The 22091-nt window shown below is 45.6% G+C and overlaps 1 protein-coding gene across 1 annotated transcript; it reads right to left on the bottom strand.

The window, feature by feature from the left end:
• Positions 1-8308: 8308 nt before the first annotated feature.
• FAU (FAU ubiquitin like and ribosomal protein S30 fusion) lies at positions 8309-14744 on the bottom strand. Its single transcript, XM_088476181.1, has 5 exons — positions 14642-14744; positions 13663-13745; positions 12186-12330; positions 11965-12020; positions 8309-8475 (listed from the first exon to the last, which is right to left on the bottom strand). Exons 1-5 carry the CDS (start codon positions 14700-14702, stop codon positions 8350-8352), a joined length of 471 nt encoding a protein of 156 aa, XP_088332307.1. The 5' UTR covers positions 14703-14744; the 3' UTR covers positions 8309-8349.
• Positions 14745-22091: the final 7347 nt, after the last annotated feature.

Raw genomic sequence — 22091 nt, 5'->3', positions numbered from 1 at the left:
CTATATTTGAGGTGTCAGTTTTTTAACCGACAATATAAACTACATACGTTACACTACATACCACTTCACATTCTGTTTGTATAATTCGCTTTCAATTTATGTAATAAAGGTTTATTTTAGGAGATGCTGCTTTTTGAGTGCCCCACTTTAAAATACTACCTCTTTTTCTTGCATGGTCCACAATAGAGGCCAGCATAAGCTTGTCACCCAAGGTGGCTCCTGTACTGATGTCAGGGGGTTAGAGGAACCTGGCGGGTTACAACGCCTCATACATAACCTCTCCCGAACCACATCCTCCTCACTGAAAACTGCAGTACATTATCTGGGTATGTTCAAATACTAACAGGGAGCAATAAACTGGTCCTGTCTTATTGATTAGACAAGCTGCAGGAACCTATAGTCTAAATATGGCACAGGGTAGTACACAACAGTATGTGACAGACTTCACATATATAGTATTGCATATATATCAAAACTGGTATGAACCACCCTAACATCTGTATTAGGGTAGAATGAGAGAAAGGGTATAGCCCAGTGTTGGCTAACCTTGACACTCCAGCTGTTATGGAACTACATAACCCAGCATGCACTGCTACAGTTTTGCTATTAGGGCATGCTAAAACTGTGGCAGGGCATGCTAGGATAATATGAGATATGGTAAGAACTTACCCTTGTTATCTCTATTTCTACGAAGTCCATAGGGTTCCACAGGATACCTTGGGGTATAGGTGTGACGTCAGTCGCTGGGCACCATAGAGTTAAGCTTTTCAGCCTCCCAGGATGCACTAGGGTCCCCCTCCTATACCCCGCCCCCGAGCCAAGGCACCTCAGTTAGTTATCAAGCCATAGGCCGGAGGAGGAGAAGGAAGAGAGAGAAAAAAAGATCTGGACACATACAAGAATCACATTCTCACCAGAGGGAGACGGAAAACCGGTGACCAGAGCAAAGACCATCTGCAGCACAGGTGCGACAGGGTGGGAGTCCTGTGGAACCCTATGGACTTCGTAGAAATAGAGATAACAAGGGTAAGTTATTACCATATCTCATATTTTCTACTTCAGGGTCCATAGGGTATCCACAGGATACCTTGGGGATGTCACAAAGCAGTATCCTTTAAGGGTGGGGACGCTCCTGTGCAGAAAGGAGAATCCGCCGCCCGAAGGAAGCATCCTGAGAGGCGAAGGTGTCAAACCTGTAATACCTCACGAAGGTATGGACAGAGGACCACGTAGCAGCCTTGCAGATCTGAACTGCCGAGGCACCACGTCGAGCTGCCCACGAAGGACCCACAGACCTAGTGGAATGAGCCTTCAGAGAAGGAGGGACCGGTAGGCCTTCATGAAGATAAGCTTCAGAAATAGCCATACGGATCCAGGCTGCCAAAGTTTGCTTTGAAGCAGGCCAACCCTTTTTACAGAAGCCATAGAGGACAAACAAAGCGTCAGACTTCCTAAACGAAGAAGTGCGGTCAACATAAGTCCTTAAGGCCCGCACAACATCCAGAGAGGCCTCACCCACGGAAAGACCCGGTGAGTTAAAGGCCGGAACAACTATTTCCTCGTTAACATGAAACTGGGAAACAACTTTGGGAAGAAACTCGGGCCGAGTGCGGTGCACTGCCCTGTTCCCATGAAAAACCAAGAAAGGGGGTCTACAAGAAAGAGCCCCTAACTCAGAAACACGTCTGGCCGAAGCAATGGCCTGAAGGAAAACAGTCTTAGCTGTTAGCCATTTAAGATCCACTGAGCCCAGTGGTTCAAACGGCGGTCCTTGGAGAGCCCTCAGGACCACAGCCAAATCCCAAGGCGCCACAGGTGGAACAAAGGGCGGCTGAATGCGGAGAACACCCTGCATAAAGGTGCGCACATCCGGGATTGTAGCAATCCTACGGTGAAACCAGACAGATAGGGCCGAAACCTGTACCTTCAAAGAAGCAAGGCGAAGCCCATGATCTAGTCCCGCTTGCAGGAAGGCGAGAATCCGAGACAGACGAAACTCCCGCGGTGCATAACCTCTCGGTCGACACCACTGGAAGAACGTATGCCACACGCGATGGTATATCCTCGCGGAAGACGGTTTCCGAGCTCGTAACATGGTACGCACCACAGAGCTGGAAAACCCCCGGGACCTCAGCATGGCCGTCTCAACAGCCACGCCGTCAAAGACAGCCGAGTCAGGTCCGGGTGAAGGCAAGGACCCTGAGACAGAAGGTCCGGTCGTAGCGGCAACCGCAGAGGACTGTCCACGGACAGACCCTGAAGGTCTGAGAACCAGTGCCGTCTGGGCCATGCGGGAGCTATCAACAGGAGCGTCCCTCCTGCCTGTTTGAATTTCCGGATTACCCGTGGAAGAAGGGAGACTGGAGGGAACAGGTATGCGAACCGGAACATCCACCGGACGGACAGAGCATCCACCAGAGACGCCCCTTCGTCTCTTGTGCGAGACCCGTACACCGGCAACTTGTTGTTGTGCCGGGACGCCATGAGGTCGATTTCTGGAAGACCCCACCTGTCCACCAGTAGTTGAAAAACGTCCGGGTGCAGAGACCATTCCCCCGGATGAACGTCCTGGCGACTTAGAAAGTCCGTCTCCCAATTTAGCACTCCCGGGATGAAGACCGCTGATATGGCCGGAAGATTGCGCTCCGCCCAAACCAGGATCCGAGAGACCTCTACGAGAGCCGCCCGACTGCGAGTTCCTCCTTGCCCGTTTATGTAGGCCACGGTGGTAGCGTTGTCCGACTGGACCTGCACCGGGCGACCCTGGAGAAACCGCTGTGCCTGCTGGAGAGCATTGAAGACCGCACGGAGTTCCAAGATATTTATTGGAAGCTCCGCTTCTGTTGGCGTCCACCTGCCCTGGAACAAGTGTGGACCCGAAACTGCTCCCCAGCCCCGAAGACTGGCGTCCGTTGTCAACAGGACCCAATTTGGAACCCAGAACGGACGTACCTTGTTGAGGTGGGTCGTCTGTTACCACCACGCAAGGGAAAGGCGAACCTCCGGGGTGAGCACAATCGTCTGGGACTTCAGAGACTGAGGCAGCCCGTTCCACTTGGACAGGATCAGGTGCTGCAGAGGTCTGGAGTGAAACTGGGCGTATTCCACCATGTCGAACACCGACACCATGGAGCCCAGTAACCTCATCGCCGAGTGTAAGGACACCCGGCGGCTGTGCAGACAACTGCGCACCCTTGACTGTAAAGCAGAGATCTTGTCCTCCGTCACTAAGATCCTTTGCTGTCCCGAGTCCAATAAGGCTCCAAGATGCAGAATCCTCCGAGACGGGATTAGAGTGGACTTCTGCCAGTTGATTAGCCAGCCGTGCCGTTGCAGCAGTGCAATGGTCAGGTCCAAGTGGCGTAACAGGAGCTCTGGAGATCCTGCCACCAATAACAGGTCGTCCAAATACGGCAACATGCGGACTCCCTGCAGCCGCAGAGAAGCCGCCATGACCGCCATCACCTTGGTGAAGACACGTGGTGCTGTTGCCAGGCCAAAAGGTAACGCCCGAAACTGGAAGTGGTCGCTGCGGATTGCAAACCTGAGGAACTGTTGATGGCGCAAAAGAATAGGGACATGCAGGTAAGCGTCCTGTATGTCCAATGACACCATGTAGTCCCCAGGTTCCAGCGCCAGAATGATGGACCGTAGGGTCTCCATCCGAAACTTCGGGACCCGCAAAGACTTGAGTGCTTTGAGGTTGAGAATCGGACGATATAACCCATTGGGTTTCTGTACCAAAAATAGATTTGAATAGAAACCCTGGCCCCTCTGGGAGAATGGAACAGGCCCTATAACTCCAGCCTGGAGCATAGTGTGCAATACCTTCCGCAGCTCCGTAGCCTTGTTCCGGTCTGATGGTAGACCCGTGGTGAAGAATCGAGCCGGGGGTCTGTGCCGGAAGGAGAGGGCGTATCCGTGGGAAACCACCTCCAGAACCCAAGTGTCTGTCGTAGTGGTCGACCAACACTGGGCGAACTGTAGCAGGCGGCCTCCCACCCTGGGATCCCCCAAAGGGAGGCCCGGACCGTCAGGCCGCAGGCTTGTCATCTGGCTTGGGGGCCGGACGTCTGGTACTCCATGCCTGCTTCCTGGGCTTGACCGATTTCTTAGGGCCAGCCTGTCGAGGAAACGACTGTGGTTTGGGCCTGCCCTGGGCCCTAGATGACCGAAAGGACGATGGTCCAGAACCAGAAGGAGCAGCGGCCGATGGGAGACAAGCAGATTTGGCTGCCGCCAGCGTGGCCACAATCTTATCCAGATCCGCACCGAAGAGAACTTCTCCGGTAAACGGCAACGCTTCCAGACCTTTCTTGGAATCTGCGTCCGCCTTCCAGGATCGCAGCCACAAGGTGCGACGAGCAGCTACCGCTGCTGAAGAAATTCTAGACACCAGAGTACTAATGTCTAGAGCCGCCTCGATGTAGGTGGCCGAATCACGGAGATTGCCAATCAACTCCGCCTGTTCGGCCGGACAGTCGGATTCAAAAGAAGCCTCTAATGAATCCGCCCAGCGCTCCATCGCTCTGGCAACCCAGCAAATGGCCATAGCCGGCCGTGCTGCCCCCCCTGCAAGGGAATAAGCGGACTTCAGGCAGATTTCTACCTTGCGGTCCGTAGCATCCTTAAGGGAGGACATGGATGGCATCGGCAATGTGGCACTACGGACAAGACGGGTCACGTGAGAATCCACCTGTGGAGGGGATTCCCACTTAGCAAAATATTTATCCGCGAACGGATAAGCCACCGCCAGGCGTCTCTGCGGCTGGTATCTTTTGCCAGGTTGTTTCCACGCCTCCTCTAAATGGTCCACCAACTGACCCGAAAGAGGAAAGACTGTGGCATCGCCCTTCACATCTTTGAAAAAGGCATACTTAGATTTAGCCGCTGGGGGAACTTCGTCCTCAATCACCAAGGCTGTGCGGACCGCCCGAATAAGTCCGGGAATATATACTTTGGACTTAGCATCAGCGTCCTTAGTATGGAGAGGTTCCTGATCGTAAGGATCCAGAATCTCCCCATCATCAGACGTCCCTTCGTCATCCTCATAAGGAGCGGACAGAGACGCCACCGGCCTTTTATGAGGCCGCATCACAGACTCCCCTTGCAACACATCCGACAAGTGCTGTACAGAACTCGTCAGGGAGTTAACCCACGCTGGCTCCTGAGAACCCGGGAGCGGGGAAATAGGGAGACTGTGGGGTACCACCAATTGTCGTGGGAACCCCTGCATGGGTGACGACACCACAGACTGCTGGGACAAACCCATCGGAGTAAACGCGGGCTGCGGAGCTAACTGGCCCACTAAAGCTGTTAACGCCTGAGCGAAACAAGCCCAGGGCGGCTCCTGTACCGGTGCTGTAACCGTAATAGGCCGCGCCATGGACAAACACTGCCGGCAAAGGCCCTCCGCGTTACCCTCCCCCTCCGCTAACGGTACTTTGCACGTGGTACACTGTAGCCGAAGGGGAAAATCACTTTCAGACATGATGGCACCACGTATGTGACCTCTCTCACCAATTAAGTATTAAATAGGCGAGAGACCACCCTGCAGCACCACACCGCAAGGGCTTTAGCAGAAAAAACAGGGACAGTAATAAAGCTGACAGTTTAGAGAAGAAAAGTTACAGGCAGCACTAGCACAGTCACATACAATGCAGAGAAATAACCATTCCTGCACTAACAGCGCTGATCACTCAACTACACAGACACAGGGCCTGGTAGGACACAGCGCTGCATACACAGACCTGAGCCACAGCGGAGGAGAGGTATGCGGGGGGACCCAGACCACGATGCTTCCGTCCAGCGCTTCCAGCAGCGTTCACCATGCGTTCTGGAGAAGATGGCCGCCGAGAAGCAGAGAGGAGGCTGGCCTTGGGGAGGAGCGCTGCCACAGGACCAGTCGGCAGCATGCAGAGAGGGCTGTGTGCAGCGGGGGAGGCGCCGGCTGTGAGACAGGGAAGGCGCGCTCCCCTGGCATGCATTTAACCCCTGGGACGCCGCAGCGCTACCGCTCTGCTGCGGTCCGCTGTCCCAGGGGGTAGTGGAAAGCGCAGGTTGGTCGCCTGGCTCCACGCTGCAGCCAGTCCCCAGGGAGCCCCCTGCCTGGGGACTTAGGACCATGTGACCAGCGGGGACCCACCGCGGGACCCCGCTGCTTACCTTTGTCCCCCTTGGATCCGGCCATGGTCCGGAACATCTGGGGTCACCGCTAGCTGTGACCCCAGATGCTCACCAGCATCCCCGGATCGGTACCGGCGTTCTGGTACCGGCGGGGGTGTAGGGAAGACAGCATGGACGTCAGGACTGACTGTCCATGCTGTACATCCAGATGTGCAGCCACAGCTGCACTGAAGAAAGCTTCAGGGGCTCTTCTAGCCCCCACTCCGATAGGTGCACCCGACGCCGGCCGGGCACCAAACTAAACTGAGGTGCCTTGGCTCGGGGGCGGGGTATAGGAGGGGGACCCTAGTGCATCCTGGGAGGCTGAAAAGCTTAACTCTATGGTGCCCAGCGACTGACGTCACACCTGTGGATACCCTATGGACCCTGAAGTAGAAATATAGTTCCACAACAGCTGGAGTGTCAAGGTTAGCCAACACTGGTATAGCCTTAAGCTGACAGAAAAATTAGACTGCGCTAGAACAAGTCACATACAATGCAGGAAAGACGCTGCAAAGTGGCACAGGGAAGCCAGACCGCAGTGGAAAAGCGCAGAGCTGAGCCGCTTAAACAGGGAAGAGAGCTCCCCTGGCCAGTTATTAACCCCTGGGATGCTGGTTCCCGCACAAATATGTCCCTGGTGGTTTAGTGGAGCGCGATGGCCGGAGCCTGCATCCACACCCAGCACCTCCGGTATGTCCCCGAGACAGTAGGTATTGACTGCCATAACATGCAGGCCACGAGCGGCGACTCGCCTTACCTGTCCCGATGTCTGGGTGTAGTCTGGGTTCTCTCCAGGGGCCCTGGCTAGCGCTGACCCCCAAGATAGCCCGCCGAGATCCCCAGATCAGTACTGGTGTCGCGGCACCACAAAAGTCCCACGGACAGCTGCACACTCTATACTTTTAAAAGTAAAATAAATAAAACAAAGAAAATTAGCTTGAGGGGCTGAACAGCCCTCCCTGCAAAATGGTGATGCGACTCCAGCCGGGCACCAACGAAACTGAGGTGCCTCGGGGGCGGGGTATAGAGTGGACCCAATGTATCCTGGGAGCTGAAAGCTTTAACTGCGTGATGCCCGGATTGTTTCCCATCATTTACAGTCCAAGGTCTCCCTGTGGAGCCTATGGACCCTGAAGAAAACTTTATTCTACAAAGGCATCCCTAACAGAAAAGTATCAGAAAGTGCCCTGAAGCAAATCCAGTCTACATAAAAGCCTTGTGTAGATTTAGTAAACTGCAGCTGACACCTGGAACATTTCTCTTTGTGAATCACGAAAGAGAACAGGCATACAAAACCGTACCTCGCTCTCATCCATAGAATAAGTAAACCTATTGGAAACGCTCCACTTCAAATATATGAAAAACGCAATATAAACCAAGAGTGCTTTAGAATAGGGTCAGAGAGAACATGTATAACGTTATAACACCTTCCAATGTCAAATTGAACAGAAAATATAAATTTCACTACCAATCTCCAAAAAAACACCAAAAAAAAAAAAAAACCTTACTTTTATTAGTACAGTTCCCTCAACAGAATTACAGAACTAAAACAAGTCATTCTGTCAGACCAATCCTAACATTTGAAGACTGAAGCTGACAACCTACATTAACAGCTCTGCCTAAACAGTGTATTTTGCAATGCAAGTACCCATACCAATTAAAATCACCTGGAGCAGGTAGGAGTTCAAACCCAAGAGAAGGAGTCTCATCTTCAAATGTACTTTAAATACACAGGAAAAAGAAGGGGCTGAGCTGCACATCCTAAAATTTAACATAATAGGTGCTACCATGCTGAGACCTGTAGTTCCTGCCCCAGGTGATTTTAATTGGTAGGGGTCCTTGCATTGCAGTACACACATCTAATGGGCCTTATGAAAGGTAAGTCCTAGATAAATTAGTGTCAGTATTAGGGACCCACCTGTATAAGGTTCACCGTGGGCAAACATCTTTAGCCAAACATGTACTAACCATGTTAATTGTTGCAGTTTATTAAACTTTTGGATCACTAGAATTCTTAGTGCTTATAGTGTGGACCTGCTCCTCCCCCCTATCTATTCTGCTGCACAGTGTATTTGACAGGTGAACACTAAAGGAGAAATTACTAATCACTTCTCACATACAGAAGACTGGACACAGTATGGTTGGTCTACATTTGTTTATTGATTAACCCTTATGACAACATTAAGAGTTAGCATTGGGTCCCTTCTTCTTGCCAAAGGTGGGCACCACATTGACAAAGCGCCTGTTGTACTGCATGCGTCTCTTAGCTCTGCCTGTCTTCTTTTTCTTCTTCTCTTGCTTGGCAACCTGCAATCAACCACAAGACATATAACAAACATAGCTCTACGAATATGTTGAGCACAGAGACTATAAATATAAGTTTATTTAAACCAAATCCACCTAGGAAAAAAAGTGCTCTCTAACAAAGGGCATCTGCAACCATAAAGCTGCAAGCAACCTGCAAAATTTTTAAAAAAAGTTTAGATGTCCCCAGCTGCTCACACTAACATTATCTGTTTAGATTTCAGCAAATCATTTTTAAGCTGCCCATTCACTAGCCGATGCGGGGGACGATGGCACAATTACAACGCAGTCATCTTCCGCGGGGTGAACTGCATACACTGAACGTTCAGTGTAAGCAGATCAATCATCCCCGAACATAACCAGACGGCGGTCGTCAGGTTGACAGTCATGTTCGGGTGCACGCATCGCTGGTCGTTTTTAACCTTTTACTGCCCGATTTGCAGGCGATTACCAAGCTATGAAGACCGTCGTTATCGCTCCATCGCTAGGTATAATCGCCTAGTGGATGGGCAGCATTAGAAGGATATAATCCTAAAACTGTATAACCAAAAGCTAAAAGATGACCATCACCCTAGTAATTATAGTCTAAAAACTAACATAGAAGTAGGGGCCTTACATGACAATTTTACTGTCCCTTTAGAATGATCTAAGATCTCAACATAAGGAATACTCTGGTCCCTGTTGCAGGTGTCATTTTACATAGATTATAATTGCTAGAATGATGGAAAGGTATATTTTAGCCTTGGGATATGCAATATTAGACTTATATACTTCTATAATGATGAGAAATTGAAATGCCTTATACTATGCTCTTTAACACAATAAAGGTTGAAAACTTATAGGTGGAAATTGAGGTGGTTATTGATAATAGCTTTGTCTTTGATAGAGTATCTTAACGTATTTTAACTGTATGAAGGTTTGGACTTTATAACTAGTACAATGTAATGCAATTACAGCATCGACAAAATACTTGTTAGTGGCTAATTTATGGTCAATAATTGTCTAAAATCCAGGGTGCCAAATCACATCCAATAAAGTCTTGTTGTGCCTACAATGAGCCGAATTCAATTCAGTGCGATGTTGAATAGCCACGGGAGGGAGCTCCAGAAGCTATTCAATACAATGCACTTTTTGGGCGGCTAAAGGATTTCTTCTCGCACCCCCCTGGGGGGCCGACAAAAGTGCAGGGCGCGCAGCAGTTTGCTGGCTTAGCACGGCGCTAACAGCTATGCGCCCAGCACTTTAGTCAGAGAATGCCGGTTATCACGCCTTAATAGCCAGGTTAAGTCGCAAGAACCGGCATTCTCAGATTTAACCCATTTCCGACAACGCTAACTGCAAGTTGAATTAAATAGCTGCGGGAGCTCCCTCCTGCGGCTATTCAATATCGCACTGAATTGAACTCGCCCAATTATTTTAAAAACAGCAGCCGCCGCCTGGTGTGATCTTGTGGAAACAATAGATCAACAAACAAAAATAAGGTACTGTGCCAATATATAAATGACACTGCCATGGCAGACCAGGACATGTATAAAATGTAAATATTTGACTCAAAACAAAATCTATCAATTCTATTAATAGCAGCACATTTGTAAACAATTACTTCCATTATACCCGTTCATAACAAATGGAAATTCAGAACAAAGTGTGTAGTATGATTAAAGTCCCAAAACCACTAATAACTGTTGCAAAACTTAAACTTGTGAGTCTACACCCCTCAATTCCTATATTAAAGAATTCCACTTCCTCAAATCAGGTTTTTTTCTTGTACTGGAAATATTTGCAGTAATGCTGCCCATCCACTAGGCGATTAAACCTAGCGATTGAGCGATAACGACAGTCTTTATCGCTCAACCGCTTGAAAATCCTGTGCAAATCGTGTAGTACAATGCCCTAAACGACCAGTGATGCACCATCACGACGGTCGTTTCAGTCGTCCTGTTTTGCCCGTCAATCAGTCGTTATTGGACATAGGTATCGTTCACATTCAATGCCGGAACGACCAATGACCTACCATAAAAACATATACAGATTTAAATAAAAATGTCAGCCCACTTTTATTAACAACTGGTTTGAAAATTGTTGGTCTATGGTCTTTGGTCGTTCTGTGCAATCATTCACAAATCGTTCATGCACATGAACAATAAATTGATGAACAATTTGTGAAGATCTTTTGATCTTTCATAGACAAGTCTGTTAGTGGATGGGCAGCTTAAGTTGTATCTGCTCCTTGTGTAGGTATAGAGATTGTTGTATATTACAATAAGTCTGGTTTCGCTATATATGCATGGCATCTCCGGGGTATGAGAAGTTTTTCACATTTGTGCAAGTCTTCGAGAGAATTTGTCACTGCGCATGGGAACAGCGTCACACTCAGGAGCTGGATGGAGGTTGTATGAAAGGGATCATAGGACCCCTCTCCTGAGGCAATGCCTCCACAGAAATGAAGCAGTTTACGCCATCTAGGGTAGGCGTAAATCAAAAGGATTAAACTAAAAAGCTTAGTTTGACATTAATGGGGACTGCATTCTGCAGCGGTAGTTAGTCTTTTGCAGGAGATATCGGTAGAAATCTGGCACAAGTAAGGTGATCCCTTTGGCATGAATTTAATTCCTGAGCGGTTATGCGCATATATTGCCATTAATATGAGCACACTTCCACAGTACACTCACATTACATTTGTCCGATGAGCTGTGGTTTTAACTAGTGGACAATATGTAGACTTGCACAAAGAGCAGATTCAACTTAGAGCAAATATTTCCAGGACAACAAAATAACCTGAGAATTAAAAGAATTTAGAGGTGGTGACATGTATCTACTAGATATAGGTATTATCAAGGCGGAAACGTGTCATAATACAAACGCCAGAGACAAAGAATATAGCGATGTGCATTATAGACCATTGGGGACTAAGTCTGTCACACTATTGATGGTGGACCAATCCTTTCCTATGACTCTGGGAAGGAAGTTTCCCTGATTATCATTGTGGGATCATTGAAAGAGCTCAGCTAAGTCTGGAAATGAACATGTCAAATGGTTGAGATCATCCAAGTCAACTGATATGCAAATTGCTTAATAGTAGTGTTTATTAGTATAGTTTTATATTTGTGTTTTGCATGTATGATTAAAGAAGCAGTATTATACTGTGAAGGAAAAGATGTACAATAATGTTTGCATAATACCCAATTGACAAAATATAAATAAGAAAATTCTTATACACTCTGAATTAAAAGCAGATACTGTAAGCAAGTGTGGAACATAAGTTAAGAGTTCTAGAGAGCATTATTCTATACCTGTTTAGTCAGCTATTCACAGAGCCTTTATTTTATGAACACTTGTAGGCATTCATAATGCATTGCTCTGGTCAGTTACAGATGTTCAGACAACAAATACACATCACTACTCCAGCATAAACCACAGCATTTTACAACTGGGAACAAACACCAAAATGAAGAAGTCTCTGTATTAATAGTTGAAATTAAGAAAACACACCTTCGGAGTCTGTCCTCGTACTTTACCGGCACGAGCGAGAGAACCGTGGACTTTACCTGATGAAAAAAAAAAAAAACATTTCAGTGTCAAACCGGTAATAAGCCACTAAAAGACAAGTTTACGCTAACAGGTGAAATGATTACCACTTCCAGACCATAAGAGGAAGAGAAAAAAAAATAAAAAATGACCCTGATATATTTTGTATAGCAAGAGGAACACACCTCCCAGTAGACGTGCAGCTACATCCAAGGTACTGAGGTCACACACCCCACTCTGGGCTAGGGTGGCTTCATCACACAAAGGGGCACCAGCAAGGAGAATGACTTGGTCTTCAGAGGGGATTCCCTCAAGGGAGAAAATTTGACCCTAAACAGGAAAGCATAAACCATTTAGATTAAATTGGTAATGCAAACATTTAAAACTAAGCAGCATCAAATGTCAGATTCAGTTTGGTCAATAAACTATCTCTAGCAGCAAAAAAAAATAATAAAATATAAAAGCACTAAAGCTGGGTACACAGACTATTTCTCGGGCGATATGTCCGATTCAGACTGATTGTAACGACATATCGTCAACATCTAGTGTACACTCACTAAGGGCCGCATTCAATCAGTTTCGCACGCCGCACTTCATGTTTTAGCCGTGGAAACTTATCGTGTGCGCCCGCGCTATGCGGCGTATTCAATTCCAAAGGACGTGAAAACACGTTCCAGCAAAAAACTCACAGGCAAAAAGTGCTGTCAGAAATGGAGAAATTAGCCTGGCACCCCCCCCCCCCCCCCCCAAAAGATGCACTAACATTGAGGATCACTATACTTGTCCCCGATAAGTACCCCAAATAGCTCCAGGGGGGCTAAAGTGCTTTCAATTGCCTCTATATAGTGTCTTTGCACAAGGGGTGAAGAATAGCATTAAGCTGTTCATTCTGGAGAAAACAAGTATTCTTGTCAAATTTGGGGTACTTGAAAATGGGTGCAAGCATGGTTTAAAGTTGCAAAAGTAAAGTTTTACGTGCTGCCATAAACCTCCAGCAAGCACCTACAATCAAATAGGCACCTCACCCCTACTTGCAGACCCCCCAAAAGCTTATTTTGCTAGTTTTCAAGTTTGTACACCAACTTTATACTTTCGCCCCTTATTGCAGTCATTTTTATGGGGTGTCCCCCAATTTGTTTTAGGATATTTTTTACGCAGTTATAATTTGGGGGGGCTGTCCCAAGGGTGCCGAGTGGTTTCCAGACGTTTGCACCCCCAAAACCACAATTCTGCACTTCCTCACCACCTATTCATAGGTGAATCTTTTTCGCCCATTACATTGCATTTTCGCATACGCGAAAAGCAGATGGAATTGAATACGGTGATACTTTTCCAACAGGCGAAAAGTCACAATCGGCGATACTTTCGCAGATGTTACGCGCTCCAGTTTGGTCGTCACCTCATCCATACATTCAGCTCAATCTGATGTGGCTGGCGACCCCATGCAGCAGGTGCCGATATATCGGGCGGTCAAGCATCTGATCTAATGTGTCCCAGTTGCCCATGTCGGCAGGTGGTGTTGACGGTCACAACACTGTGTACACATTTAATATGTACCCACCTTAAAGTACAAAATGTGTACCAAACAACTACTCTGTAGGTGCAATAAATTGTATGAATATTTAAAGATATTGTTTGATCATTTTCAACACATGCCCTTACCTTTATCTGGGACACAGTCTCTTGGCCAGACACCTCAAGGGTGTGCAGATTCTGGGCTCTCACAAAAAGCTGCATGGTTTCAGCTGCAGTGACAAAATACAAGCAATCAGGAAAAGATCAGAGTTCAGTCACCATGAAAACTTGGTCATAGTTATAAAGCGGAATTGGCCTAGTTAAAAGAAGTCAAATTAAACTGTTTACTCTGAAACAGAAAAATAACCCATACCATGTTAAACAACCAGGCCAGCATGCCAAGTATGATTTAGCTGGTGCCAGTATTTTAATTGTTTCTAAAACCTACAAATGACATGTATTCCAAAGGTGTTACTGCCAATATATTAAGTTTAGAGCCAGAATGTTATATAAAAGGCAAAAAATAAATCATTCACTTCCCATATCTGTTATTCTTACATTCTAACAAATATAAGTAGACAAAAGTATATTTAGATATGATCTATATTAGTCACTGCAATCCTGATATGAGGGAACACCAGGCACCGTGGTAGCTTAGGGACTGCAGGTGTGTCCGAGTTACCTGTCAGTAAGGCCAGAGAACCAGCTGCACCAATCACTACTGTAAGATACAAAGGGGATGACCAGCTTTCTACACAGGTTACTTACTGACAGGCAGAGGTGGGGTCAGCTATGTACCAAAAGCACATGCTAGTGAGTGTTACGTATGATTAGAGGTGGGAAGAGACATGCAAGTGAGATGTAGACCAGGCTGGCGGCTCCCTGATAACACGAGTTACTGTGTACTGTGGCGGAGAAGCCGGAAATCACAGTGCATGCAGCCGCTAGCCCCACACACGCCGATCCGGCCGTGCTCTCCCCGGTACAGCAACACGTGACCGCCTCATAGCTACAGGGAGCACAGCTATGTCACACGCCCGCACACCGCCACCGGGAACACCACACCCTGCCTGTGCAAGACGCCCGGGGAACCCCCTACACGAAGCATTATCGTGAAACCACTCACCTGCCACTCCGCGTCTCTCAAAATGGAGGAAAGGAAAGAGGGAGCCAGAGCGCGCACGCATCTAATAATAACGCGGGTACGAGCACGTAATGACGGGAGCGGCCGGAACCATGCAAAGTGCGGAGCGTCTGACGTCACGCGATCTGTCGGACTCGGCTACCCGTCAGGCACAGTCACACACAGGAAGACAGCGCCATTCATTTATCTCTACTGTGCTGGGTCGTTTCATCGATCAAATATAGAGATGTAGGGAAAGGTTTAATCCTGTCTTCTCTGGCTGGCGGGCGGTGCGTGCAGACAGCGTTGACCAGGATAGATACGAGATACACCATGGGTGGTTTGGGTGGCCCAAGAGGCTTGCCTATTAGGCACATCACAGTGAGCCCAGTAGAGATGGACATCGGAAGTAGAGATGGCCAGCGATGATTCAAAATCATCGTGATGGTTATACTATTTAACGGTCGGGATGCGATAGCTAGTTTCCATCGCATTGGTGGATTTGATGTTGGGCTTCCGATGTCCATCCCTAGTGCCCAGTAGGGGACGATTACTGGATTGACATCGGAAACAGATAAGGTGGCCATACACGGTGAGATTCAAAAGTTGGTCAGATCAGTTGTACGATTTCCCTTGAAAATTCTTCCCTTCAGATACAAGACAATTTGTATTTAAAATGCAACTATTTCACATAAGACCATACGATTTGATCAATCACATCACATAATGTGTGTCAATTCCTACACGATCAGTTGAGAACTCTGCAAAACCATCTGATCTGCGCTCCAATTAGGTGACGGTGGGGACGCGAATTGGGGTCGCAGAACACTCAAAATACCAGTATTTTCAAATGATTGGTCTATCCAACCTGTATAAACTGCCCAAATCGTGTGATCAATCGTCCCATGTATGGCCAGCAATTGTTAGCAACCATTGATGTTTTCGATTTGTTGGAAGTACTTTTTCCATCGAATACCAGGAATTCGATGGCTGGCTGTGGGGTGGGAAGGGAGCACACACTGCTGCGCTGCACGGATGAGCAGCAGGAGATTAGATGCATCTATTCTCAGTGTAGGGTAAGCCTGGGGGCAGCGGGCACGCCCCCACAGTAACGACAGGGATGCTGTGAGGCCCTGCCCCCTTTCACAGATTCTCAGCCCCTTTTTTGCAGCTGGCTGTGGAGGTGAGCAAACACCGTTGCTCATTGCGGTGGGTGAGCAGCAGGAGAACAGATGCTGAGCTCATGCACGCGGCATCTATTGTCAGTGTAGGGGAAGCCTGGGAGCAGCCCTCACAGTGACATGGAGGGGGGTGCTGTGAGGCTCCTCCCCCTTTGGCTCCACTCCCTTCTTGGCCTCAAGTATAACCATCGCAATGGTTATACTATTTAATGATTGCGATGTGATGGCTAGTTTTCGTCGCGTCACTGGTTTTGATGTCTGAAGCCCGGCAACCATTCAATGCTGGGCTTCCGATGTCCATCCCTTATGGTTACTAGTAGGTGTCCACAGCCCATATTTAAAGTTAGAGGGTTGGTATGACCTCTGACCCCTCCCACCAGTGTCAATGATGTTACTTCCTCCCTGGATCAACATAACCAATTCAGCGATCCCCAGGGGTCAGGGCATTAGTGAAATCCAACAAGTTGGATTTCCCTGATTTGCAGATCCCGACCCAAATATGATCGGGATTTTTAACATGACGAATTTCACAGATTCACCCAACGGATCGACGACCAATTGACATTTCCATTGGCGGTTCTGATCCAAATGGGGGATCCGGGGAAACGGCCACCTGATGTATGAGTCACTTTACTCATTACATAGCACCATGTGTGTGAAAACAGTATCCACAAAAATGTAAAACCATATATAAGAAAGGAAAAAAGCACACAGGAAAGCACAGGCCACATACAGAAAGAAAAAACACCGTAGAGGAGACAAGGTGAGGATGTCCCAAAAAGTACAATAGTAAAGATGAAGAGAAAATCACTAATGCTAAAGATAATGTATGTAATAAAATACTGATAAGAGAGATGGATAAATAGGGGAGATGAGTGCTGTGGATAGGAGGAAATAGTCACATATGACCCATTTGCCTTGCCCAACAAGGTATTGGGCATTAAAGCGGGCACAGGCCTCAGATTTTGCAATTTTTACTAAGTAGCTGTAGCTGTGCAATAATTAGCTTTGGTCAACAAATTTAACACTTGGAATCCACAGTGGGTGGTCACTTATATATGACCCACTTGCAATTTGCCTTGACCAGCAAGATTCTAGTGGTAAAATGTGCACCAGATTTTGTCATGTTTAATAATGGGGGGTATCCACTTGTAGATATACAAACGACAGCACGATTATGACATTGCAATCGTGCTCTCGTTTGTATAGCTAGTGATGTGCCTAGACTGAACGTTCACTCGTTTAGTCCTGGCACATCCCTCATCCCCGCACATGCTGAACCTGACGAGATCGTCAGGTTGACCTGCATGTACGGGCGATGTCGGATGTCAGAAGCGACCAGCGGGCACGCGCTTCGCTGGTCGCTTCCTTCCAAAACGAGTGATTTGCAAGCGATTGCACGATAACGATGTCATTATCGTGCAATCGCTTGGCTAAATCGCTAAGTGGATACCCCCCATAAGCCACAGGTTCTCAAACTCAGTCCTCAGGACCCCAAACAGTGAATGTTTTCTAGGTCTTATAGAATCACAAGTGAAATAATTATCTCCACCTGTGGATCTTTTAAAATGTGTCAGTGAGTAATGAACACACCTGTGCACCTGCTGGGTGATCTGGAAAATGTGAACTGTGTGGGGTCCTGAGGGCCGAGTTTGAGAACCCCTGGAATAACCAAACTCAAATCTTAATTGCAGTGTAAAAACAAAGCTGCCCAGCATTTGTGGGTTACATGCAAAAGCAGCCAGTATTTACCCTGTATGCACAAAAAATAAATGATTTTGCTCCCTTGCAGTGTATCATGGTTTTTTGCTTTTCTTGCTTTGCTCTCGCCTCAGAATCAGCCCCTTTGTGTGTATCTAATTTTTCTTGTCACCTAGAATGGGATAAGAACAGTTTCCAATCCCTGACTGTGTACAACCCATGTACACTAAAGGAACTGATGCTGAGTTACATGCACGCCTGTTAGCGTGTTCTCATACTGCGCATGTGCCAAAACTGAGTGCACACAAGTAGTACAGGCAATTCAGTCATAAGGATTTGAGCATATCTACATTTATGACTGAGGAGGTAGAGCTGAGCTGTAACGGGGAAAAGCTTAGTGGGCATTACATGTCACAAATGCAGTATATGCAGCACTTGCCTACTTTTGAAAAAGCATTTCTGGGAGATTGTGAAAGCACCACCTATGAGCGTGGCTTTAAAATGGATGTGTACTGCTACATCTGAGAGGCATGTCATAAAAGGCTCTGTATGAGAGAAGTCTACTGGATCCAAGCAGTACATACATTATTTTCAGATGGACTAAATTAAACTATTTAATTGGACTATTATTAAAACAGCTGTATCATCCATATATATATATATATATATATATATATATATATATATATATATATATATGTAATAATAGATCTAGATGCTCTTAATATATGAATCCACATTTGTGTATATATAAGACATGAGATGTTTTGTATACAGAGAAACATTCTTGACATGAGTAGTGGTCCCACTAATGTACTTACATAATTGCATGAGTAAAAAATATATATTTAATCATTAGTCAAAACTATTCTAATGAAGATTACATCATCGGGTCTTCCTGAGTAGCTCTCCATATAATATTGACCATACAACATTTAGTATTGTGCGTACACACGGTACGATTAAAATGGACGATATGACCGATAATGATATCAATCATATCGTGCATTTTTTGGTGGCCAACGACCTGCGATGCGCGGGCACATATGGACGATAACGATATTGTCCATCGCCCGTGCATGCAGACCAACCTGTTCGATATCGACCAGGTTACTATAGGGACCCGTGATCGCGGATCGTTGGTGGGTTCGTGGTGTGCTGGATGATCGATATCAATCATCCAGCACACCCGGGAGATCGTACAACGATATTGTTGTCGATCATCTGGTGTGTATGCACCATGAGGAATTTAAAGGCCCCCATACACCTACGCGATTTCTAGACGATCTCACGATTTTCGACTCTACGTACGTTCAGTCTTGTTGAAATCGTGCATTTTTTCATCCAATGCGTGCTCCCGTGGGTCCTTCAATCGTATCTTATGATCAAATGTGCAGCACATATGTTCCATCGTATCGTGTTCAGAACGTGGCATTTTTTTTTTCATACGATCCATCATGTGGCAATACAGTCATTTCAATGACTATTTGTCCCTTTTCCCTAATAAGCACGTGAGGCACAGGATCGATCATACGACTGATCCTGTGCAAAGAAAAAAAAAAAACGTGCCGACGGAACTGCAGGGTAATCGGATGTAAAACGGTTCGGAAGCTGATCGTGTAGGTGTATGGTCCCTATAACATGCAAACATTGCTTATAAACAATGTTTTATTACAATATTGAAGAACATCTATACATTAATTTGTGATCAAGAAATGTTTGTACATATGGGGCCCAGTCATGATATTGTTATGGTTTTGACCTTTGATTTAGGTATTTTAACATATTTTGCTGTGGGCTAGAAGTGTATATATTGGTCTGCACAGTATTTTATCTAGTTATAAATTATAATTATTATCAGATACACTACACTATTCCATGTGTCTGAGGTGCTTTCCATATATACCAAATACATAGTATATGTTCATTTGAGTTGATATTAGATATATACCTTAAATCGATTTTAGGATTTTGAGGAATTAAATATATATGTTGTTTGACTAAGTGATGTCATATTAATATTGTGTAGAAAAATTGTTTAATAATATATAGACATTATTCGATATACTGTATATCCCAAACTGGCCATATGGTCTTACCCTGTATAGGAATATCTGAGGAATTATCTAATCAATCTTAAAACTCAAAGATTGGTTATAGAGATAGACCACCATTTTATAAATTTTCTAAAATCCCCTTATATTTATAGGGACTTGAAAAATAGTTAATATATATTTCTCTTTCCACTTAATAGCTAAATTCTATATCTTTCTGTAAAATGTATTAAAATTTTGAATAAATAACTCAATAGAGGTATTTCCTAGAAACAACAAGATCATATATATTTCTGAATGAATATGACGGTATAAACATATACAACACATGATTGTTATATTTTAGTATTTTTTATTTCTCTATTTATTGTATATATTCTATAGAGCTGTCTACTATGGTTATAGACTTATTAGAAACTTCCCTCTCTGTGAATAACAAACTTAGGGGTCAGTCCAATTAGCCGCAAGGGATGCGAGTTGCCGTTGCAACAGCATTAAAACACTGGCAACGGACCGGAATCTCGCACCCTTCGCGGCTCACTCTGAGCCCAAATTTGTGGAATTAATCCAGGCTGCCATAAAGTCCGGCCATTGCCACGATGACTCGCGCCGGCAAGATCATCACGGCTAATAGTATCAACGTTTTAACGCCGTTGCAACGGCAACTCGCGCCCCTCGCGGCTAATTGAATTGACCCCATAGACTATTGATTTGGAAATTATTTGTATCTTTTAAATGTATCATGTTTAGGTTTAACAATGTTTAAATAATGGACACTGTTTCCAACAGTGCAAAGTAACCCACTGATGCTAATGAAATCAACTGCTGGTTGAATCAACTTATCGAAATTTAAACTAATTGAAAGGCAATTACAGCCACTTTAAAGCCTGAGACCAGCTCAGTGGAATCCATACCTTCTGAGGAAACCGGGACTCCAATTACCAGGAGAAACGCACCAAGGACAGAGAGATTACTCTGCTTAAGCTCCGTTCATTATCCCACCTACAGTGAATTACCGCTTATTGCATCCTTAAGCCCAGCCAGGAGGAATTGCAGAGTGGCTGCCACAGCGCTTAATATACGGACACGGTAATGGATCCCTGGGATTGTACTGTTTACCGCACAGTCCGGCTGTCACACTTCATTGAGAGGCTGGTCCGTGACAAGCCTGCGCTCCTGCTGGCGAGCGGTTGCAAGCCCTCACATATGGAACACAGACCAGTGAGTACCTTGTGCAGCTTACAAACCCTAATCATTTCTGTGTATGCTTGTATATACTGTACCCAGTCAAAGGACTTAGCCCAATATTGGGGTAACAACACATGCCGGAGGCACAGATGGTTTAAACCAGGACATATCCACTTATTTCTTCAGATGTGGCAGCTAAAAAGGACATTGTATTAATATGCCAATATAGGAACTGGCATTTCAATAAGTGGGAGATCAATTGGAATACACAAATCAGAATAATCCCTTTCTCAGGTGGATCTATACAGGCCACTGTTACATGAATCCTTGATTTACTGTTTGATCCAACATACTCTTTTTTGGAAAAAGATTGGGAATCAATTTATTGATTTCAGAACGTGAGCAGATATTGTTTTAATATATGTTTTATAGGTTTTTTTTTTTCATTTTATTTAATATGCTATTAGTGTTATTAAATATTGGTTTTAAACATGTGTGGTTATCCAAACAAGCGCTCCTTCCATATTTTCTAGGCGTCATAAAGTTGATTTACATTCAAATGTAAATGAGCCCAAAGCAGCAGTTGTTGCTCAGTAATGCTGCGTATCCACTTGCCGATTAAAATGAGCGATTGAGCGATATCAACAATACAGAAAAAAGAACACTTGAATCGATGGCGCTATACTTCAAAGCAGCTCAGGTTTTGAACATTGAATCACCACATCACAAATGGATACAAATAGAGACATAAAAACCTCATAAGCGCTCAGAAGAACCAAAATATAGGAATAGTCCCAAAGTATAAATGCAGCTGTGATGTTTCGAGCGTAGCTGTCCTATTCTCTCATGGTATCATATGCAGCATTTCATGGTAAAAAAACAGATATAGGATGATGGTTACACAACTATAAACGTATAGGGAACTATAGAAATAGTCCACAGAATCCCAAAGATATGCTCTTTAAAAGGGTAGAAGAATTTCATATATACACCCTAGTGCATATACAGAGTAAATTGTATATAATGATGCTTACATTAAGTATGTTGCAGACTCATAAAGGTTTCTTTCTCCACGTGCTCCGTGTCCCTTTCCCCACATCAGGCATATGCAAAAAGAGAAACTCCAAATGTGTGTAAAAATCACCTTTTTTAATGGTATTAGAACATATAAGTTTAAAAAGTGAGAGCTATATTCATACCAGATGGTATAAGCCAGAACGATACACTCCTAAGGTGGTAGGGAACCCGGGTGCTCATAAAGGGGTATATCAAGCTGGCCTTAGGAGTATGAAATATTCCCACTGTCACTCCTTCACTACGCGTTTCGAC

Source organism: Taudactylus pleione, unplaced genomic scaffold, assembly GCF_031769625.1.
Source record: "Taudactylus pleione unplaced genomic scaffold, aTauple2 ptg000184l, whole genome shotgun sequence".
NCBI lineage: Eukaryota > Metazoa > Chordata > Amphibia > Anura > Myobatrachidae > Taudactylus > Taudactylus pleione.
The sequence above is the reverse complement of the archived record's forward strand: the minus strand, read 5'-3'. Positions and strand labels throughout refer to the sequence as shown.